Source organism: Mycteria americana, chromosome 5 (genome assembly GCF_035582795.1).
Source record: "Mycteria americana isolate JAX WOST 10 ecotype Jacksonville Zoo and Gardens chromosome 5, USCA_MyAme_1.0, whole genome shotgun sequence".
In the NCBI taxonomy this organism is placed as follows: Eukaryota; Metazoa; Chordata; class Aves; order Ciconiiformes; family Ciconiidae; genus Mycteria; species Mycteria americana.
The window spans coordinates 37,220,302-37,240,626 of NC_134369.1; the positions used below are offsets into that span (position 1 = coordinate 37,220,302).

General features: G+C 41.0%; 1 protein-coding gene across 7 annotated transcripts in view; it reads right to left on the minus strand.

The window, feature by feature from the left end:
• GPHN (gephyrin) overlaps positions 1-10,612 on the minus strand; it is a 306,539-nt gene extending 295,927 nt beyond the window's left edge. For all 7 annotated transcript variants that reach the window (XR_012775918.1, XM_075502985.1, XM_075502988.1 and 4 more), the window contains exon 1: positions 10,486-10,612. Coding sequence is in view for 6 of the 7 variants with exons in the window: in XM_075502985.1 (XP_075359100.1) it covers positions 10,486-10,549 (64 nt within the window). In the remaining variant the exon portion in view is untranslated. The remainder of the gene's footprint in view (positions 1-10,485) is intronic.
• Between the last annotated feature and the right edge of the window lie 9,713 nt (positions 10,613-20,325).

Here is a 20,325-nt window from a genome sequence, read left to right on the forward strand (position 1 = left end):
AATTTATGCTTTGAATGAATTATAATACATATTTTGCTATTGCCTCAAATGGCTCCAGGCTGATGTTTTCATAATATCTTAAACATAGAGGAAGCTCTTGAATGTGTCCTAACTGTTAGATACTTTCTAGATGCTAATGAGATCTCAATCATCCATTTTGAAGTGGTTTTTGTCTGCATATTTTTCATATGCACAGCTGAATTTACTTTCTAGAGGCTGAAGTACAGGTAGAACATTTTTAGCAGGTGTTTGTTCAGTGCAGAAAAAAGATACTAGGAATAATCTGAATATGAAGACTTGCTAAAATTATTGCGGAGGGTACCAGAAGCTGCTACTATTCTGGTAAGTAATACTGAAAATGATTACTATTTCACATCTAAAATCTCCCTTATGATTTGATGAGCACTCACAGCATCTTACACATAACAATAACCAAATATAAGACATGCTATCAAGGAATTAAGAGATTTTCCTAATATTAAGGATAATCCATGATGTCCCAGTTTAATGCTATACAGAAATTTGCCTCAGATGCCTTTTCCAGAAAGATGTTCTGTTCATCAAAGCGCTCAAAAAAAGTCTACTTGAACCTTTTTCTGACAAAACAATGGTGAAATGACAACTAGTATTTTCACTAATTCTCTTTGATCAACTGCCAAGCCAAAGAGAAAAGTCATGTACTGAAACCATTGTGCACAAACTAGAGCTATACCCTTTGGAATAAAGGAATAGGAACAGGCAGGTGAGCATCCTTGAAGCTTAAAGATCACAGGAAATTCTTCAGCAGTTGCTTTTTTCAGCAGTTGCTTTTAACATGAACTTTAGAGTTTCCATTTTGATCTTCGATGCTTAAAAAAATGCCAGAGTTTCACTCAGATAAGAAGGTCCTGCACATTGGAGATACTAGTAACAGTTTTAATTCTTACCCCACTGGAATTTAACTGGCAAGATCAGACCTTAAGGTTTTACAGCTTAGCTCCCCACTGTGGAACAGAGCATGTTCCTAAAAATCAGATGTCAGAATAGCATTAGATTCTGGAGCAGTTTAAATAGACCCAACTTGAACTGCATACATCTTACTAACATGACCGTTCCCAACTTCTTGAAGCTCTGTGCCTTGCCGTCCAAAGAATTATGCCATATAGTACTTTCATTTAGATGTAGCTAAAGCTAGTAGCTAGGGAGTTATACCTCACTGATCTACTATATACATCTATCAAAGCAAAGGAACATCATTAGTGTGACTATCTGAGAAGGAATTTTCAGCACACTGTAATGACAGTAGGAGAAAAACCTGGAGATTACAAGAACATTCCCCAAAAACTTGGCTTTATATACCATTTGTTCTAAAATATTCTCTGAATTTTCTTAAAGTATTAAATCAGTGCATAACAGCAATGCTGAAGTTTTAATCAGAAGGAGTTACATGCATATGAGCATCTGTTGCGACTTTTTCCCAGTATCTCTGGAGTTTTCTGAGTATTATCTACAGAAACACTTTTTCCTTGCACTATCTTTTAAAGATACGTTTCACAACATTTTTCCTCAGTATGCTTAATTTACAGCTTATTTTACCAAGGAAGCTGATTTTGAGGATCCTTGATTTGCTGTAGGCTTATTTAATGTCTCCCCTTGAGTATTCAGACAACTAAAAAGGAAAATGAAAGTAAAAAAAGAGGAAATGAGAAGTACCTATTCCCTTTAATCTTTGTTTTTTCTGAGAACAACGGACATTTTTCTCACCAGATATGTACTTACTTTTAGGCATCTTGCCGCTTTCTCCTGATTTGTTTCCGAGATGAAGATTCTGACAGGGAGTACATAGTAAGCCTTTGGCTTCTCACCATCTACAGTGGTGCTATGCCACTACTCTACAGCATACAAAAGAACCATGTCAGTGGGAAACTACCTAATATCTATTGGAATTCCTGGAAATTTTCTTCTTCCAGAAACATACACTGCCATCCAAACCTTCCTAAGACAAGATTTGCAAGTACTTAGGTAAAAGGATACATACCTGCCCAACGCCAACGTCTTCTCTTTTACAGTCTGGTCTGTCTTCATAATCCCATGAAAATTGTTTCAGGAAGGGGTAAGAAATAGCAGACTAGAAGTGTATTGGTTTGCCAAATTCCTAACTAGTGCCACATTCAATGTCTCTTCAAGAATTACTGGGTGAAGGCTTTACAGACTTCATCTCAGGCCTTGCTACCAATCTCTCCCTAAATGGCCTATCCCAGGGCATTAAAAGCAGCTTGCTAAGAGAAAAGGGGGTGTTATTTTTTTTTAATGGCAGTCTCTGCCTATTCCGTCATTTGCAGACATCCTAGGAACCTTCCCCTTCTGAGTCAGACCTGCAGGATGCTTCACTGCAATTCATTTTAATTCCTGAAGAATGCATATTGTTCTTCATCCATACAGCTTCTAATAAAATGATCCTGAAAAACAGCTCACTTTCTAGATTTCAGTATTAATTTAAATCCCCCACAGCATACATTAAAAAAAAAAAACAAAAACAAAAAAACCAAAAACAAAACACACCACAACACCAAACCCAAAACCCAAAACTCCAGCAAAAAAACAAACAAAACCACACCATATACTTAAATTTCTACTTCCCACTTTTAGGTCTCAAAAGTCACATATGATATAGAGGAAAACCAACAAAATAAACACTAGAAAGATTTTTCAAATGAAAAATATTACACATAGATTTTAAATTCCCTACAATATACAGTACAATGAAGAAAGCTAAGAATTTCATTGCTACACAGTAAGTACTCAAAAGTCCAAAATATATTATAGTTCAAAGCCCACATGCATTCTAGTTCCTTACGCTACCACATAATAAGTGATATAATTTAATTAGAAAAGGAAAAAGTATATCTGAGAAACATGTATTTCTATAGTTGCAATCCTAAATACATATGCAATATTTAATATATTACTATATTGGTCTACTAATACAATTTGTATGTTGAATATATAATGAAGTTTCATATTAAGTGTAAAACTATTAAAGATTACTGTTCTAGGTAACTCACTTGCATATGGAGCTAAATTAACATTGAGTCAGTTTTTTCAGGCCTTGGTATACATCAAAAAACACTTAGTGCTCAAAAATAGATTTTGTAATACATAGCTATTCACTATATCACTGAAGTCAGCCAGTGGAAGTTTTGCTATTTATCTCATAGTATGAGGAACAGCCAATGCATTTTATTCCTTACAAAATACCATTAATATCATTCACCCACCTTGTCATAGTAGGATAGAGCCCTGTTTTGCAGGATTTTGCAAAATGTACATAAAAGAAGATTATTCTTGAGGGTTTATGCTATTTTTTTTTTGCACTTGACAAATAAGTTAGGCATAAAATAGGCCTCAGTAAATTAGTATGAAAACAAAACAAGTAAACAAAACATCACATACAAATCTCTTACTTGCAAAATCAGATTTTCTAAGACAACTGCCTAATTAAGCCTATTTTTCCCAACCACTTTTTTATGCAGTTAGTGTTCCTTGTAAACTTCAACTTACTTTTCTCAATTGTTTTGTGATTAAAAAAAAAAAACAAACAAAAAAAAACCCAAAAATAAAAGGCTATGCTACTTTTTTATTAATTAAAAACATCCCACATAAAAAAAGGCTGCTACCTGCTCATTTCCCCTATGGTTGTTCATTATCCTCCTATTCTCCAAGAACAGCTTTTTCAGGCATTCTGCTAAACTTTCAAGAAGAATTCTTCATACGCAAGACTACTAATATACGACCATTTCAATACAAGAGGTAAAGAGCTGAATACTACATCTGCACATAGGAACAGAATGTAAATTATTTCTTTTATTTAATCCGCACTTTAAGACCTTATAAGTATTCTAAAGAGAGCTAAAGTTTTTTCTCATTTTTAGTTATCATGTCCTCCTGTTGCATAATATCAATCTCATGAATCGCAGACAACAAAAACTATACTTGCTTATCTCCAAAAAAAATTTTTTTAAACCCTATCAGCAAAATTGTTTCAACCATCAGAATAATAAAAAAAAAATCTTCCCACATATTCAAAATAAACTTTTTTCAGCTTCAACAACTGAAAAAGCAAAGTGAAAATCTTAACTTTCACTTCACAAAGACACTGCACAACATACTTCTTTGCTTTTAAAGTGTTATAAATTTCAAGATAGACATTTTCAGAAAAGCTATAGGTGAAATCCTAATAAGATATAAAAGCACCTCTTAAGAAAGATGCTCTACTCTCTTACTTGAAAAAACAAACAAGCAAACAAACAGAAAGATATGGCTAAATCAACATTAAAGGTGAGAAATTCTGTGTCTGCGTATCAGGCTTTTGTATGCTAGACTCTCCAAAGCATGGACTGATGATCATATATTCCATTATTCTCCAACTAACAAAGCCAGCAGACCAACTAAAGGTTATCCCAGAACTAAGTTAGCTCTCAAGAAATCCACGATCACTAATTTTTAAGGTAAGTAGCACAGAAAGTTTTCCCGCAGTACTGGAAAAGGGGACAAATACAAACCTAGAAACGTAAATGAAAGCTTAATGTAATGGATAAGCCCCGTACTGCTAAATATGAACTACAGACATGGAGCACAGATAAAGACGGAAGTCTTTCAACCGTATTTGGGTAAGTGAACTCCAAATCAAGAAACACTGATTAGACAAGACTTCTCACCCCTGCTTTATAAGAGCACATAAACCTCCAAATTAATGGCCATTTCTTACATAAGTAGGTATTAATTAAAATGTCCATGTATAGTTGGGAAATAATCTCTTGCTTTACATACTTTTAACTTCAGTGTTTCCACTTCTTTCAGTTCAAAAGAAACAGCATCATAGCAAGCAAATTAAACTATAAGTAAAAGAGTCTGATTTATCAGTGAGATTCCAGTCACCAATTTTTGTCCACAGTGCACATTAAAAAACAGGGAAAAAAATCCAGGACTTTCTTTCCCTTTAACTATAAAGGGTAAAGGTTCCTATTCAGCACTGTTAAACTATAAAAAGGAAACTGGACAATTGTAGAGATCTCATTCACTAGACATAAAAGCTTATCATCATAGCCATATCAAAAATCAGAAAGAAATACTTTTGTGAAGATTTATGGCTATAAATGGCAGAGTGGGAGATCTCCTAGTTTCTATGGATAAACTCAACATTATGACAGCCTTACAGTGGGGAAAGATGAAAATCAATGTTGCTCAGTCTAGAATGTTTTACTCTTAATTGAAGTACAGCATTGCTCTACTTCTAGAAATCATTCTCTGAACTAAGCTTTTAGAAGAAAACTAAGGCTCCTGGGAAGACCTACTGACTTGAGTCTATGTTTTGAAGATGAGTGCCCAATAAGATGTCGTTTCTGAGAGAAAGGCAGATCACAAGCAAAAAGCTAACCAACTTCAATTTAGACAATTAGGGCAATTTGACAATGAGTCCTAGCAAATTTAACATCAGTCCTTACCCTCCCACCCACACCTCTATAAGAAAGTTTACTGTAACTTCCAATGCATGTCCAAAACATGAATAGCATCACCACCAAGAAAAGATCTTGCAACTTGCATGCTATTAATGAAGAGTCTTAGAGGAAAGTCGTGAGAAGTTATCTTATAAAGTAGGAAAGAGGCATATGAATTTTTAGTTGGAAAACCAACAGCATATATACTTCTAAAACAGTCTGACCAACAAATTGCGACACCCCAACTATTTTGTTCCCCACGTTTCTCAAAGATAATTTTTACAAAACTTTCACATCAGTGAACTTCAGATCTGCCCCAGTAATCTCTTTGTTTGGATGATGTTCTCAAGCAGACAACACCCTTGGTTTTTGAGAAGAATGCTTGCTTCAAAGTGATAAATTCAGACACAGTGTGTATGCACTATGTTATTTCAACAAACTAAACGGTCTTGGACACTTAGAGACACTAGTGTGATCCTTCACACTACAGTATTAAGAGGCTAAACAAGGTCTGAGGTTATGCATTCAGAAACCTTTGTCTGCTTTATTGCAAAGGCCCATAGCAACAACTATCATTCAAAATGTTTTAATCTTTACTTAGAGGAAGAAAGGAAGAGTAAAGTACCTGAAGAAGAAACCATTACCGAAGGGTTGCATTTTGCCAAAACGCCTTACTCCCTTTAATTGTAAAAATATTTCATAAAGGTGAAAAGCTGTATCACCATTTTTTGAGCAATACTAAATACAGTAAAACTATCCTGAAAAAGAAAGTCAGTCTGAGATTACTTTTTTTAAACAAGCAAGAAACAATACAAAAAGAGGAGCAAAGACAGAAAATGCTGTTTGTTTCTGGTGATGACTCTTTCTCACAGACCTACCTCAAGAGCAGACAAGCACTGAATGAAGCTTTATTAGCCAACCCCAAATTTGTCAAGTTTTTAATCAGGAATATTCTGAAAAAAACATGTAACAAAATATCAAGTTTTGACCAGCTACACTAGATACTTACTGGACAGAAAACAAGAAGAGAAGTAAATAAGAAGGAAATGGGGACGGAGAGGAAAAAGAACAAAATAAAAGAGCAACCAGAGAGAAACAGAGTTTCTTTTTTCCATCAGGCTAGTGGAGATGGCAACATCATCTAGATCTCTCTGGATGGTTCTAGTCAATGGTCTGCTTAGTCCCTCACATAACAAGAAAGGTCACAGATAACATTACTTTTACCAATGTCACCACCAGTGCAGGATGACCTAATATTGATTCAACTCTGGGCACTGCACCCATTTTCTTCCCTTGTCTAGCCAACTTTAGCATTACAAAACTCTGTACTTACCAATCCAGGTTCAATATCCTGACACCAATGGTAACTGATTAACAACCATTCTGTTAGAGATATCCCAAACATGAAAGGCTTGCAAGGGGCAACCAGAATAATTCCGTATCAAGATCTGTCTTTTACTAAGGAAGCATTGGTGCACAACACTGCAGACAGAGCATGCATATAATCCAGCCTTTACCATAAATGTAGATATTTTTCCTCTTTTTTACTTGTTTATCTACCCCACATTTCTTGTTTCTCTGTGTGTGTTTCTTTTTTAAAACAAGATATCCAGCTTTGGCCATTGTTAGCCCAACTCTGCTATCTCATTCTCCATCACAAAACTCTCCCAATCTGACAGTTAGCATCACAGTCCTTTGAAAATTTATTTTACCATAAGGGTAACCTCATGACAACATAACACTGAAGCTCTATCATTAGTTCATGTGCCTGCACTATGTATCAATGATAGAAAAGGCTAGAAAGTTCCAAACCTAGGTTTTCTCTAAGTGAGCAGTATCTTTAATGTGAACACTTCATTAAACACTGGGGCTGAATAGGACACTTTCACGGTTGCATTCTTTTCACATGTTGAAATGATAATGCACAAACATTAGAACTCAATTTTCTATCCACAAACTAGTGAGGCTTCCTATTTGCATAAGACATAACCCTCTAGTTTACAAGTTTCACAGTTTTGTAATCCGTCATTTTTTATATTTCCTGCTGTTTCAGTAAATAAGTTTAACTCTACAACTTTCTGTATAGAGACACAAAAATAAACACGAATGACATCTGCAAGCCAGCAGATGCTGTATACACGAAAGTACTTTTCCAGATTTCAGAAAGACAGTTCTTTCACGTTGAGAAAATGTCCTAATTATGGACTCCACTCTTCTCATTGACCCTTAACTAAAAGACCTTGACAGTCTGGATATAAGAGAAGTTAACAACTAATTTTTTTTAAAAGCTCAAATTTTGCATTTGATCACAATAAGTTACCTTGGCTAAACAATTAAGCAAACTTTCTATTTCTCTAATCCATTGTACCTGTCTTAATTTGTCATAAGTGAAGAAATATACATTTGTTTCTAGGTAGGCAACTAGCAATACACACACAAACACAAAGGTCTACTAAGCAAAACTAAATACAATAACTTACTCAAAACAAAATTGAATACAATGAAACTAAGCTACACAACAAACATTATTCACTTTGTATTAATATACTTTGCAGCCATGTGCATCAGTCTTGACAACAGACAAGACTAACAACATGCCCAAATAATTTTTTATGTCCTCATTTAAAAATAAACATACAACTTCATTCCAAATTAATTTAAAGGAGTTACTCCTAAGTAAAGTCAAATTCCATCTGAATACTACCACAAGGTGCAACAATGGTACTTTCTAAACTGAGTATACCAGGTCTAATAGGAACACATAAATCTATCTGCCTGTGCTGATAAGCCCACAAGTATATACTGCTAACAAAACAAACATATGGCTATGATCTTAATCAGAAAAGCTAAAGAAGTCAAGTTATGTTAATTATCTAATTTCTGATCACTAAGCTATTCTAAATGATTAAACCAAAAAATAGTGCTCATACCTAACCTTTCCATTCCTACATTTATTCCTTCATACAGCAGCCAAGAAGCAATTACTAGTTCATTTCTACAAGAAAAATTCAGAAGACTGAATTTTAAAATCTGCTGCCTTTCCACAGCTGAAACAGCAGAAACAACTACGGGGTCCAAACCCTCCAAGGTAGATATATTCTCTTTCAGGGGTTAAAGGAAATGCCGGAGTGGAAAATAATTAAGTTTGGCCAAATATATGATATTAAAGTAACGCATTTATATAAAATTTCATTTCATGTCTACAAACATACAAAAAAGGGGGGCTAGGAAAATTTTTAGAAAGCAAGGTGTCCCCTTTCAAAATGGCAAAATAATTCTTTGCAAAATTTTCCAGTCTGCAATTCAAAACAACGGCATCAAAGGGGAAAGGGCTAAAATAATAATCCAAGCTACCCAGCATGAAATTGTACAAAATATGCAAAGAGCATTCTGTCAGCAGACACCTCCTTCTCACTTTAACTTTTACAATAATAGGTAACCGCACGCATGTCCTAGCTCTCAGAAACAACAGCTACAAACTCCCCCAATTCGACTTTTGCATCTGGTCAAGCCTGCTCTGTCCTTGTTAAGGACACGACTGCCTGAAATTTGAAAGCAAGGCTAAGGGTTTCCACTTCTATTACACCGCGGCTTTCTAGAGGGTTACCGGCCAAATAACCTTGCAGCGACAGGCCTGGCAGGACGGGCTGAGCCCCTGCCCCCGCGGCACCCCGCAGCCCCGCCGGCGGCGGCGGGGTTCAGCACCCGGCAGGCGGACAGCGCTCGCCGCGCCGGGGGCTCCCGCCATCCCGCCGCCGGGCTCCCCCCGCCGGGCGGCCCCGCCGCTGCCCGCCGGCACGGACCCATTTCCGAAGGAGGCGTGAGACTGGGCGGTCGGATTAAATATCGCTGGGTTTAATAAATAACTTTGGGGTTAACTCCAGGCCTCCTCTCCAATGAGCGCACCCCCTTCCACTCCGAACATCTTCCGACTCCAGGCGTGCTCACAACGCTGCTTTCCGTGAACGGTCATGTCTTCCCAGGCTCCCGATGAAAGCTACTGAGCTCGACGCGCAAAAATTTCACTAAAATCTCTCGCCCCTTCCTTCACCAGAAACGCTATTTACGCCCTTACACACTCGAACCCCTCGGGGCTTCATTTCTGGTGGTACTGGGCTTCCACCGGGGCGCCGAGCTCCCCGGTACAGCGGAATAACCGCAAAGGCCCCCCCAAAGGCCGAAGAAACCCCGAAGCCTGCAACACACGTACCGGCTACGGCTCCGGGAACCGTTCTGTGCAACCATCGCGCGTCCTGTGCCGGGGTTTATTAAAGGAGCATCCATGCGCCGTGAGCAGCAGCATCATACATGCCCTCCTCCCCCTCCCAACGGAAAGCACACGGGCACACGCATCCCCCCCCGAAAGTGAAGGCCGGGGAGGGGGAGGGGAAGGAGTCATCCTAAAGGTGTCTGCCGTGCGGAGCGTGCCACGCTCAAAGGCACCCCCCGGGGCAGGGAGCTCAGGCTGCCTCCCGCCGCCGCCGCCGCCCGGGGAAGGCAGGCCCGGCTCCCGCCGGCCCGCAGCCTGCGCCGGCCGCAGGCTCCCGTCTCAGACGCCTTCGCACTCACAGCTCCGCCGCCTTTGGAGGAAGGCCGGCCACGTCTCGACCCCCGTCCCCTTCGCAGACGCCCACCCCCGCGCTCCGTCCCCTCCAGGTGGGTTATCCCCGGGCTAGTCCCCCGGGCTGCGGCGCCCAGCAGCCCGCTCGCTCGCTCGCTCGCTCGCCCGCCTGCGGCAGCGGCGCCCAGCGCCGCCCGGCCTCGCGCACACGCTCCCCGCCGCGGCCGGAGCGCCGCCCCCACGTCCCCGACCCCGGGCTCGGGCCTCGGCCTCGGCTCCTGCACGCACGGCGGAGCGGCGGCTCCCTGCGCAGCGGCGGCGGCGGCGCCACAGGAGACGGCCGCCGGGGCAACCCGCGGGGCGGCCTGACGGCGCGCACCGACTCGCGGCCGCTTCCCGCCTCTCCCCTCGCCTCTCCCAGCGCCGTCCCCGGCCGCGGCCCGTTACCTGTGAGGACCCCGACGCGGATTTGGTGGTCGTGGTTCGTTAAAATCATCCCCTCCGACGCCATGTTTCCCGGCGCAGCCACCGCACTGACAGGGAGCGAGCGGGGGGAGGGGGCAGGAGCGCGAGAGCGGCGCGAGCGCAAAGGGGGAGGAGCAGGGGCGAGCGGGGCGGGGCCGCGAGGCGGGGGCGGGGCCAACGCGGGGAGGGGCGGGGCGAGAGCCCGCCCGGGTGAGCAGCTACAACCGCGCGGAGGGGGGGAGGGCGCGGCGAGGCGCGGCGCGCGAGCCAGAGAGCGCGAGACTAGCGTGCTGCGCGCGGCCCAGGCAGTACCAATCTAGTGCCGAGAGCGCCGGGCCTGGCGCCGGTTGCCGCCGAGCGGCGGCGCGGGGGGGGGGCGGCCGGGTTAGCGCGGCCCGGCCGGCCGTCGGTTGTGGAGCCCGTGCAGCGCTTCTGCCCTTTACGGCCGCTTTGGCGGGCTGCAGCCCTCCCCGCGAGGTGCCGTTTCATCTCGCATCCGACAGCCCCGACAGCGGGGCCGCTGGCAAGGGGCGTCCCCGGCCGCCCGGACGGCAGCGCAGCGCGGCGCCGCGGTGGGCGAGGCGGCCAGGGAGCAGCTGGCCCCGCTGTCTGGCCCACCGGCAAGCTGACCCCCAGCCGGCTTCCCGGGGAGATGGCCGGCTCGGCTGATGCACCGGCTGAATCTCAGCCGCTCCCCGCCTGCCTTCACCCCCAGCGTAACACGGCATCAGCTCTGCTGCCGCTGAATACCCCTCAGCACCGCTGGAGACCAACACTTTTTTCTTACATTTTTTCACCTGGGGCAGCTCCTTCACTCAGGTGATGGCACTGCCATGCCAGGGCCAGTGCCAGGGCTAGTGCCAGGGCTAGTGCCAGCGCCAGGGAGCTGGTCCCAACCCACTCCAAGGCAGGAGGAGGGCAGGACTCCCCGGTTCGGCTCACGTGCGGATTTAGGTTGGCACAAGCCGGTTGTGAAAACACACGGTCCATCGCTCTTCAGTCGTCTGGCTGGGTTTGAGCTCGCAGCCAAGTTGCTCTTGGTCCCCAGAACCCAAAGCCACTTTCATCATCTGATTACACCGGGTTAACGGTTCAATTCTTCAGACCTCTGGCAATGGGAAAAGCTAGATAACCAGGATGGTGATCACCCTGCCTTTTGGTTAGCATGAAACATAGAGATACAAAATTTTCCCAACAACTTTTGGGTCTGCAGGGCTCAGCAAGGTGTTTCTGCAGTCTTCCCAGGCCTCTTCCCTTCGAGCCCTTCCCCTTTCCTCTGAGATTAAAACCATTGTTACACAGCCTTTAGATAAAGCAACTTAGTATCGTAACAAGTATCGTTAGTCTTACTTGAGCTGTATGATCTGGGAAACTGTCCCGAAGCAAGTATTTAAACTCCTTTTGAATGAATATGTAGGCAAACGTCTTCCACATTTAATAGCAACTTCATCCACTGCAAACGATAACCCATTGTCACAGTTCAAGCCCTCTGACTCTAGCGGATATTTGTATTTTCAGATATTCCTGTTGAGGTTTCAATACTATCTTGCTAATAGCAGACTCCGGATTATTCTCCTTTTGACTGTGTACTAACAAGCAGTTATTGAAAGCATTTGTGACTTGCATAGACATTGATGAACCATTTCAGGAGCTTCCTCTTTAGCATATCATTTTCTTAGATGGACTACTAGCGCAAAAACAAAGGCCTGAAGACATATCCTGTGTCTCAGGGAAAGTCACACTAGTAGCACTTTGGTGGGGTGGTGCACCAGCACACGATATCAGTATTTCTATATTGGCACAGCAGTTGCAGTGTGTGCAGCCATAGAGACTGAGAATTCAGGCTCCAGAGATCTCTGGTTATGCAATGGTATAATACAACATATGTGGGTGGGTGTAAGCCTGAACCCAAAACAGCATGGTTACTGAAGATATACTGCATCGCTGGTGCTCATACTGCTGTTCCCTCACGGGTTCAGTCACTATGTGTTGAATATTCTGCTGTAGACAAGGCAAAAAGATTTTTTTTTTTTCTCAAACGTATCTGAAATTATCTAAAGTACAAGCAAGTAGCTTGACATTTTGTAGCTTCCTGCAGAGGATTCTCACAGCCTACACTAAAAACAGTATTGTTTATTCAGAGCATCTCACAGTCTCCCCGTGTAGCCTGTTGATTTGTTGCTCTTGCGGATGGTAAGAAGGAGGGGCAGAATTCAGATTCCACTGGCAACATAGCTTTAGTACTTCCTGGCTTATAAGTGCCTACTAGTGGGATTTCTGTGGGATTTTTTGTACAGAAATGTAGTAGAGGATTGTATTAATGTAATGAAATAGTATAAGTTTACAAATTTTTAAAAGACTGACTCAAGAAAAAGCTGAAATCTGTAGGAGGGTTTTTATTATTGTGGTATGAAAGTCCTTGTAAACTAGATTGTTACGTAGCTCAAGAGAAGGTTGTAAATGGGATGATGTCCTGCAGTCAAGTTTTCGACAGAGTAAGGAAACAAGTGTGTGTGAGGAAGAAACTTTTTACTGCGGGGAGCCACTCTAGGAGATACGCTGGCAGTCCATACCAGACTTCATGTTGAGTGTCCAGAGAAAAACAAGTTTTCCTCATCAAAGTCAATGCACAACTGGTAGTCAGGTTTTGTCCTGGTCATGTCAGCGCTGAAGTATAACTCAACTTAGTAACCCCTCAGGAAACTTTTTACATTACTTTGTCTGCCAGCTGTTAATTATCAATATCTGTCCATTAACAAAGCACCGCCCTTTCATTAAGCTGCCTCTTGCAGCCATGTTTGTTCCATGTAGTCTTAGTCCACTGGCCAACATTGTAGGCTTTCTTATTTTATCATGAGCACTACAGAACAACATATTTTAATTACTCCTTTGGGTGAAACAGTTTGAGCATACAGGAAGCACTTGTTTAGTTACCTGTAGAAACCCTGATGAAAAAAATAAAAGAGACTTCAGTATGATTACGGGAAGATACCAGTTTGTTCTGTTGATTACAGTGTGGGCAAGGATGATTTAAAAACTCACTGAAAGTTATCAGAGACATTTCATATTTAAAATAGGTGTTCAATATAATTTCTATAATTTTGTTGTCACACAGGTCTGATTTTTTTTTTTCAGTGGCTCCTTAAATGTAATTTCTTAACTCTATTATTTTTTATTTTGAATTGGTTGGCTAGCTGGATCAGCAGTGGGACACAGCTCTTCAACCATGTGCCATTGGTACAGATCCAGCTGAAGTCATGAAATAGCTGGCTTAATGAATCATTAATGGAATTCAGAACATTTTATTTCTATGCCAGTGGTGCAAATCCAAGTAAGGTCAAGAGACTAGCTGGCTCAGTGGTTCAGTAATAGGAAACAGACTTCTACCTCCAGCTGATTGATGCTAGTCTATAAAGGGTCAGGAAACTGTAAGTTTTGAGACATTAAAATACAAAACTTTTCCAATGCAGCCGTTGGTTTAAAGTCAGTCTATTATACATGATTACTTTCTGATATGTTTCAATAGTCTGTATTGATCTATACATTTTGAAAAAGAATAGTATAAACATTTTCTGTGTAGCCACTGATATAGCATCACTCTAAAAGAAGGTACAAGAGGTGATTTCTCCAAACAATCCCTTCCCTTAGGCAAGCGTCTAGGGAAAAGATGGAACGTGCACCACATTTTAGCTATGTAAGGCTAGCAAACCATCGGAATGTCCTAGTGGCCTATACCATAGTCCATCCTTGCCACACCATCTCTGCCAGAGGCCTCCTGAGAACCGTCTCTGGGTTTACACCTCCAGTCAGGAGTAGGAACCCAGCTTCAGTGACTGTCCTAACTATTAGTGGGAGGGAAAATGTGTTTTGCTTAGGGTAAAACTGCATTACTCCTCGCACTGCACCAACATTTGCAAGGTCAGATTTGTCTATTAAGCAAATAGCCTATGTCTGTGAGATTACAAAATGAGAGAAGCTGTTAACTCTTCCACTTGGTAACAAACTATATCATGACTTAGCTCACGCCTAATTGCAATATGGGCATTTGCAGCAATGACAGACGTGTGGAAAACTCCGAAGGAAAGGTGGCCCTGACAGACATCCATGCATACAGCCTCTTTCTCTCACTGCCTCCTCCTACTCAGCTACCTACTGTGGTGTAACTTTTGAAATGGCACCATATGCTCAAGGATACAACCTCACATATATTCTCAGAAACAACAACATCTGGAAGAGTGAAGTTTACTGAGCTTGTATGGTATGACTTTGACGGCTGTGTGATAGTGACAACCATGTGAGTCGTATCCAATCCAGTTCCCTTGCACTCCTGTTTTTTTTACTCTCATACTCTGGTCACACCATAAAAGCAAAAGCTCTTCCTTCCCCATCATTCTGCCCAGGAAAAAGGTTATAGTAAAACCATATCTTCTAATTATTTAATGCACAAAGCAGGTCTATCCAGCTTGTCTCTTCCTTGTCTGACATTTCAGATGTTGCTGTTTGCTCAGTTGAAGAAATGTTTCTGTCTCTATGAGCCTTTGGAAATGAATGTTCTGTAGGTCTCTGTCCAGGGCATATTGGACCAGTGTGTTTCGTTGCATTATGCAGATACACATATTTCTGTCCAGACTTTCCAGACAGAATTCAAAAAGTGCCGGGCAGGGAAGTTCTAAATTGAAGTATATCCTCAGCTTGGTACCAAGGGCTTGAATCCATCACTAAAGAGCAGAGGAGGTTCTGCAGATCCTGTGCAAAGGATTATCTTTTGGTTCTTCATCATTATCTTTTTGTCCATCATCCACTGAGGTGGTCCTACTACAAGTCTTATTTCTCTGTACCACCCTAAAGAAGATACACCAGCTATTTTGCTGTAGTTTGTCTAATCTGCCAAAGTAGGCTTTTCTTGAAGAACAGTACACTAAAAAAGGGCTTCCATTCTTTCAGAATAATTTGGAAATGGTGCCAGCCAAAGGTAATCTTTAGGGTGTTTCGCAGGGATGAGAAGCTTGATGCTCCCCAGTATCAATTCTTCTGGGTCATTGCAGCCCTTACTGAGAATCCCCCAGCGCGCAACCCATCTGAGAGCAGAACCAAGCTCTTTGAGATAGGTATGCAATACATGTGACATCTCACTACAAATGCAGTTCAGTTGATTCACTACTAGTATGGGTGCCTGACAAAAATAAATGAATCTTAGCGTGACTCCACATGAGTGGTGTTGACACATTCAATTGTCTCTGCTTCGTTTGCTGCAAAACAGTAGCTATTTTAGAAAAGCAGTTGATGAGTTTAGCATACACAAAGAGTAGACAGATTTAAAAGACATCTTTCTGGAACATTCTGTTTTTGAGATTTCACTTTGACAAAACTGCCTCATTAAGGACTTGGATATGAAAAGCAGGAAAATGCTTTTGGATCTCATGTAAACTAAATTCAGAATTCTGATGAGCTGAATCAGTTCTTTCCATACATATTTTCCTTTATCTGTATTTCCCCTTGTTTCCGTGTAAGAGGTGACATAAAACTTTAAGAAATCTTGGTCTTGATTAATAAGCAATACAACTCCAAACTGCATGAAATAAGGCAGACAGACGAAAGAGAAGGTAAGTATTTTGAACCCACAATTAAATTATAGTATCTCAGAATGAATTACCCACAAATGATCCTCACATATTGTGGCCAAAAGTGAACAAATGACAGCTTGCTTCTGCAGGAAACCTTGTTATGTTGTTTGCTTTGACTTAATAGAAGTATTAAAAATACGAGAACAGATCCTGTAAGGAAGAGGAGGATACTGTATGGAGAAGGGCAGCTGCAACCTCCTGCCAGCTTGACTGAAGGCAAATTCTCCAACATTCATTGAAGAATGTTGTGTTTTAGCTCTGAACTACATGCTAGTGTGTTTCAAAGGGTTTCTCAGCCTTCAGACATCTGCAACTACATCAATAAATAAAATTCAGGCAAAATGCAAATAGCCGTGTCTTCCCCAGAAATACTTTTTTGCTGTGATCCATAGACTATGCCTATAAAACTAGTTGTGTGTACTATCTTTGATGCCTGGTCAGTGATGGTGTGAGAAGATTTGGTCTCTCTTCATTTTCTAAGAGTTTGCTTGGTTTTCTGCTCCTCAAGAACAAAACCAGTACCTTATTTGCTGTTTCTGCTTCTACATCTTTGCATTGTAGACCAGTAAAAGAGGCTTGCCACCTGTGCACACATAAGATTACCAGATGACACAAATGACATGGCACATTTATGAGCTATCATATGTAGTCATATTAAATGCAATTCATTTTTAATACACAGCCTCTGTGTATTATTAGGGCTTTACATATTTTTGGTTGAGACAGGGCTAAAAATTGTTAGATATGCTTTGTAGTAGCTTATTTAGTCTTACTCCAGAACTCTTTGTTACCTCAGCTTCATCTCAGATACTTCTTTAACTCCCAATATAGTCAGGCTGTTGGTATCAAAAATCTACCTCTCACGCTTAATCAAAGTTCAAGCAGAAAAACACCTAGAAAAACAAGCTTTCCAGTAACAGACCTTTCTTTATGTCTTTTCATTTCCGTGAGACTCTTTAGTCCTGTATAGGCTTAACTTCCATCTGTCGTTCTGCACTGCTTATTTAAAATGCTAATGTAACAGCTATTGCCTTAGTATCCAAGTATATCACAATCAATGTATTTCTCCTGACAAGGTCTGAAAGATTAGACACTATTACTCTGGTTTTAGAGAGAGGAGGGTAACAGAGCTGCTGGCTGCATTACAGCCGACTTGCTGATGGATGCTGTGGTATTATAGTTTCTTGATTAAGGACCTGTCACAGTCTCCTTGGCTCCTGCTGTAGCAGCATATGGGCGCACACTTGGGTCTCACCTCAACAGAAAGACAAACCTGGACAGGGCATTCAGATGGGACCTGAAAGTTCAAAAGTGCTTCAGCTCTCTAGTCAAATACTGGCTTCAAACCTGGATTTAAATCTACACCTCTGAGTGTGCTAGGCAGCAAGCTGTCAGCTATTCTGGATGGGATAAGGCTCTCAAGTCCCTCTTGTTTACAGGGTTTGCACTTTGAATAAAGAAATAATTATTCTTAAGCCAGAGGGTGAATACCCAAGCATGACTATTTGTGATATTGAATAACTCACTTGGGAAAAGGGAGACCTGGGTTCTAATAATGACTTTAATCAACATTTAATCTAAAACTGGAACAGAGACTGGAAGTGAAGTGTTTCTGCGTCCAGATCCTTGCTTCTAAGTAAGAGAATCACATTCATGACCTACATTTTTTTTTCTCTCTCCCCGCTTAAATGAAATCCTTCTTTTCCCTTTTTACTCCACCTGTCAATACTAGAAGCTTTAAGTCCAACCTATATAAATAAATTTACTCACATTAAATCTTATTGTCATTAATGAAGACAGTTAAATAAATGAAGCTAAGCATTCTCACAGAGTCAATCCCATCTGAAAAAATTGATTTCTTGCTTTCTGGCCAAACAGAAAAGGTTTTAATAGATTATTGGACCAATGCAGAAGTTTCTGGGCAAAATAAGAAATACTAAAAAGTTATTTTGTACTGAACATTCAGTTCAACCCCAAATGAAATATTATTTTTCTCTTTGATTTTAATTTAGATCTTATTTGATCAACTTTTATTAAGCCATCCTGGCAATTTGCAAAAAGAAAAAAAATCATGCTGAAAAGAAAAATTAAAATGTCTTTTGAAAATGTTAGCATGTCAGGTCCCAGTGTTGCTGTACCTAAGGGAGTGGATTTAAAGTTGCAGGTGCATCGCTGCATCATCCTACTCCACTCTTCTCGCCCCCCACACCTTCTCTCCACGCCTGATCCTTACTCCTCATCAGGCTCCTCCATCAGCCAATGCATTTCACTCCTATGGCAGAAATCTGTGCAGGATTTTAATATGGTCTGGCAGGAAACTCATTCACAGATGGGTCTGAGGAGTGCCAGAGACAGCACAGCAATTAGTGTGAATGGGAGGCAGGGTCCGTGGAAACTTGGAAAGGTGGGAAAGGACCTTCCTTTTTGGTCTGTTTTATTGGCTTGCCACACCTCATGGAATGGCATCCCAAAAGAGACCAATTCTGGAAAAAAAGGTGGTATTTCTGACTACACCAACAGTTTCTATGGTCGAATTCTTGTTCCTTTGAGGCAATTTTATTAGAAAAAAATGATACTTTACCACTTCATACAAACCTTGTCTCATATTTAATTGCAATATTTGTAAATTTTTGTCTGTTTTTCTGTGGCTGTAATTACTCACCAAATTTGAAACCCAGGCATCACTTAAAATTATATTTTCCAGCAAGTAATTTATTCTCCGACAAATTTCATCTGGAAATAGGAGTGACAAGAAGTTAGTTAACAATGTGTACATTTATCTTTATCGTGTAATTCTGATATATCCCTTTTTGCTTTTATATTTTCAAATACTTAGAAATGAATTAAGCTCTGTGACCCATCTTTTAAAGATTAGGAAACTGAGTAAAAAACCACACGTGTCCAGAAATCTTCAATCCCAGTCCAGTAGCTGTTTAGGCAAGCTGACTCTTATAAGCCACTTACAGAAGTTCAGAACTACATATACAGTAGCCCGTGAGTATAATTATAGGTTTACATAGTTAAAGAGCCTGGAACAAACATCTTGCATATATACAGTTTTTGTAATGCCTCCCTATATGGTACTTTTAGTCATTTGTATTTTACCATTCTCTTGGGGTCTACCATTCTCTTTACTGTACCTAAATTTGTGAGGCTGAATAGTGGTCCATGCTCAGGCTTGGGTTCACCACTATACTGTGTAAAGGGCTCTTCATCTAGACAGTAGCATACTGATTTAATGTATACCCAGTAGCTGCTGCTCATTTGACGGAATTACTTGAGTGAGAAAACAAGGTAATTTTATTCCATCGGTTTTCCAGTAACTCTGTTTAGAATAGATGGCGTTAAGATATTCTTGAAGTAACTTTAGATCAGTATTTAAAATTTATAACTTAACAGCACAAATACACTTTTACCAAACTCGTAACTAGTAAAAATACATTTGTATGACTTACATCCTTTTTCTAGGATATTGGCTACTCTGTTTACTCTGCCTCAGTAAAACCTGCTAACCAGTTACTGACTAGCAATGATAAATTGTTATCAGATAACACCATTTCTCTTGTATTCTGCTGTTAACTGCTGTTAACTGTTGTTAGCTTGATTTCTTCTTATTCAAACACACAATTCTTTCAATGTGTAGCTTATAAGCAGGCAATACATTGGTACTAAGAGCACCTTTCTGAATATTTTACTACATTGTCTCTCTGAAATCAAAGAAACTGTAGTATCATTGTCAATTTCCATTTTGGCTAAAAATAATTTATTGGGACATTCACATACTATCAAAATAAAGCATTTTCTTATTTCTCAGCAGTAGAAAGCTCAGCCTGTCGTACAACTTTGGCCCTGCAATTTCAAAATGCTCGCTCTGTAGCGGTGTAGTCTGCTTCTGCCAGATAGCTCCCTCTCTGATCACAGTATTAGCATCCCCACACCCATCAATCTAGCAGATTAGTGTCCTAGAGCAAGAAATCTCCTTCACTTTATTTCCATCTTGGACATGGACCTTCTTATTGCCTAAAAGAGCTCTGCAGGGGCTCTGCTTAATGGGTTTGACATTATTTCTAAACTGTCACAAATTTTGAATTGTCATCACAGAAAAACCCCTTAGATTCCCATTCACACAGTATTGCATTTTCTATGCTCATGGCTTACGACACAAGATCGTGGAGGTCCTAAATTTGGATACCCCAGA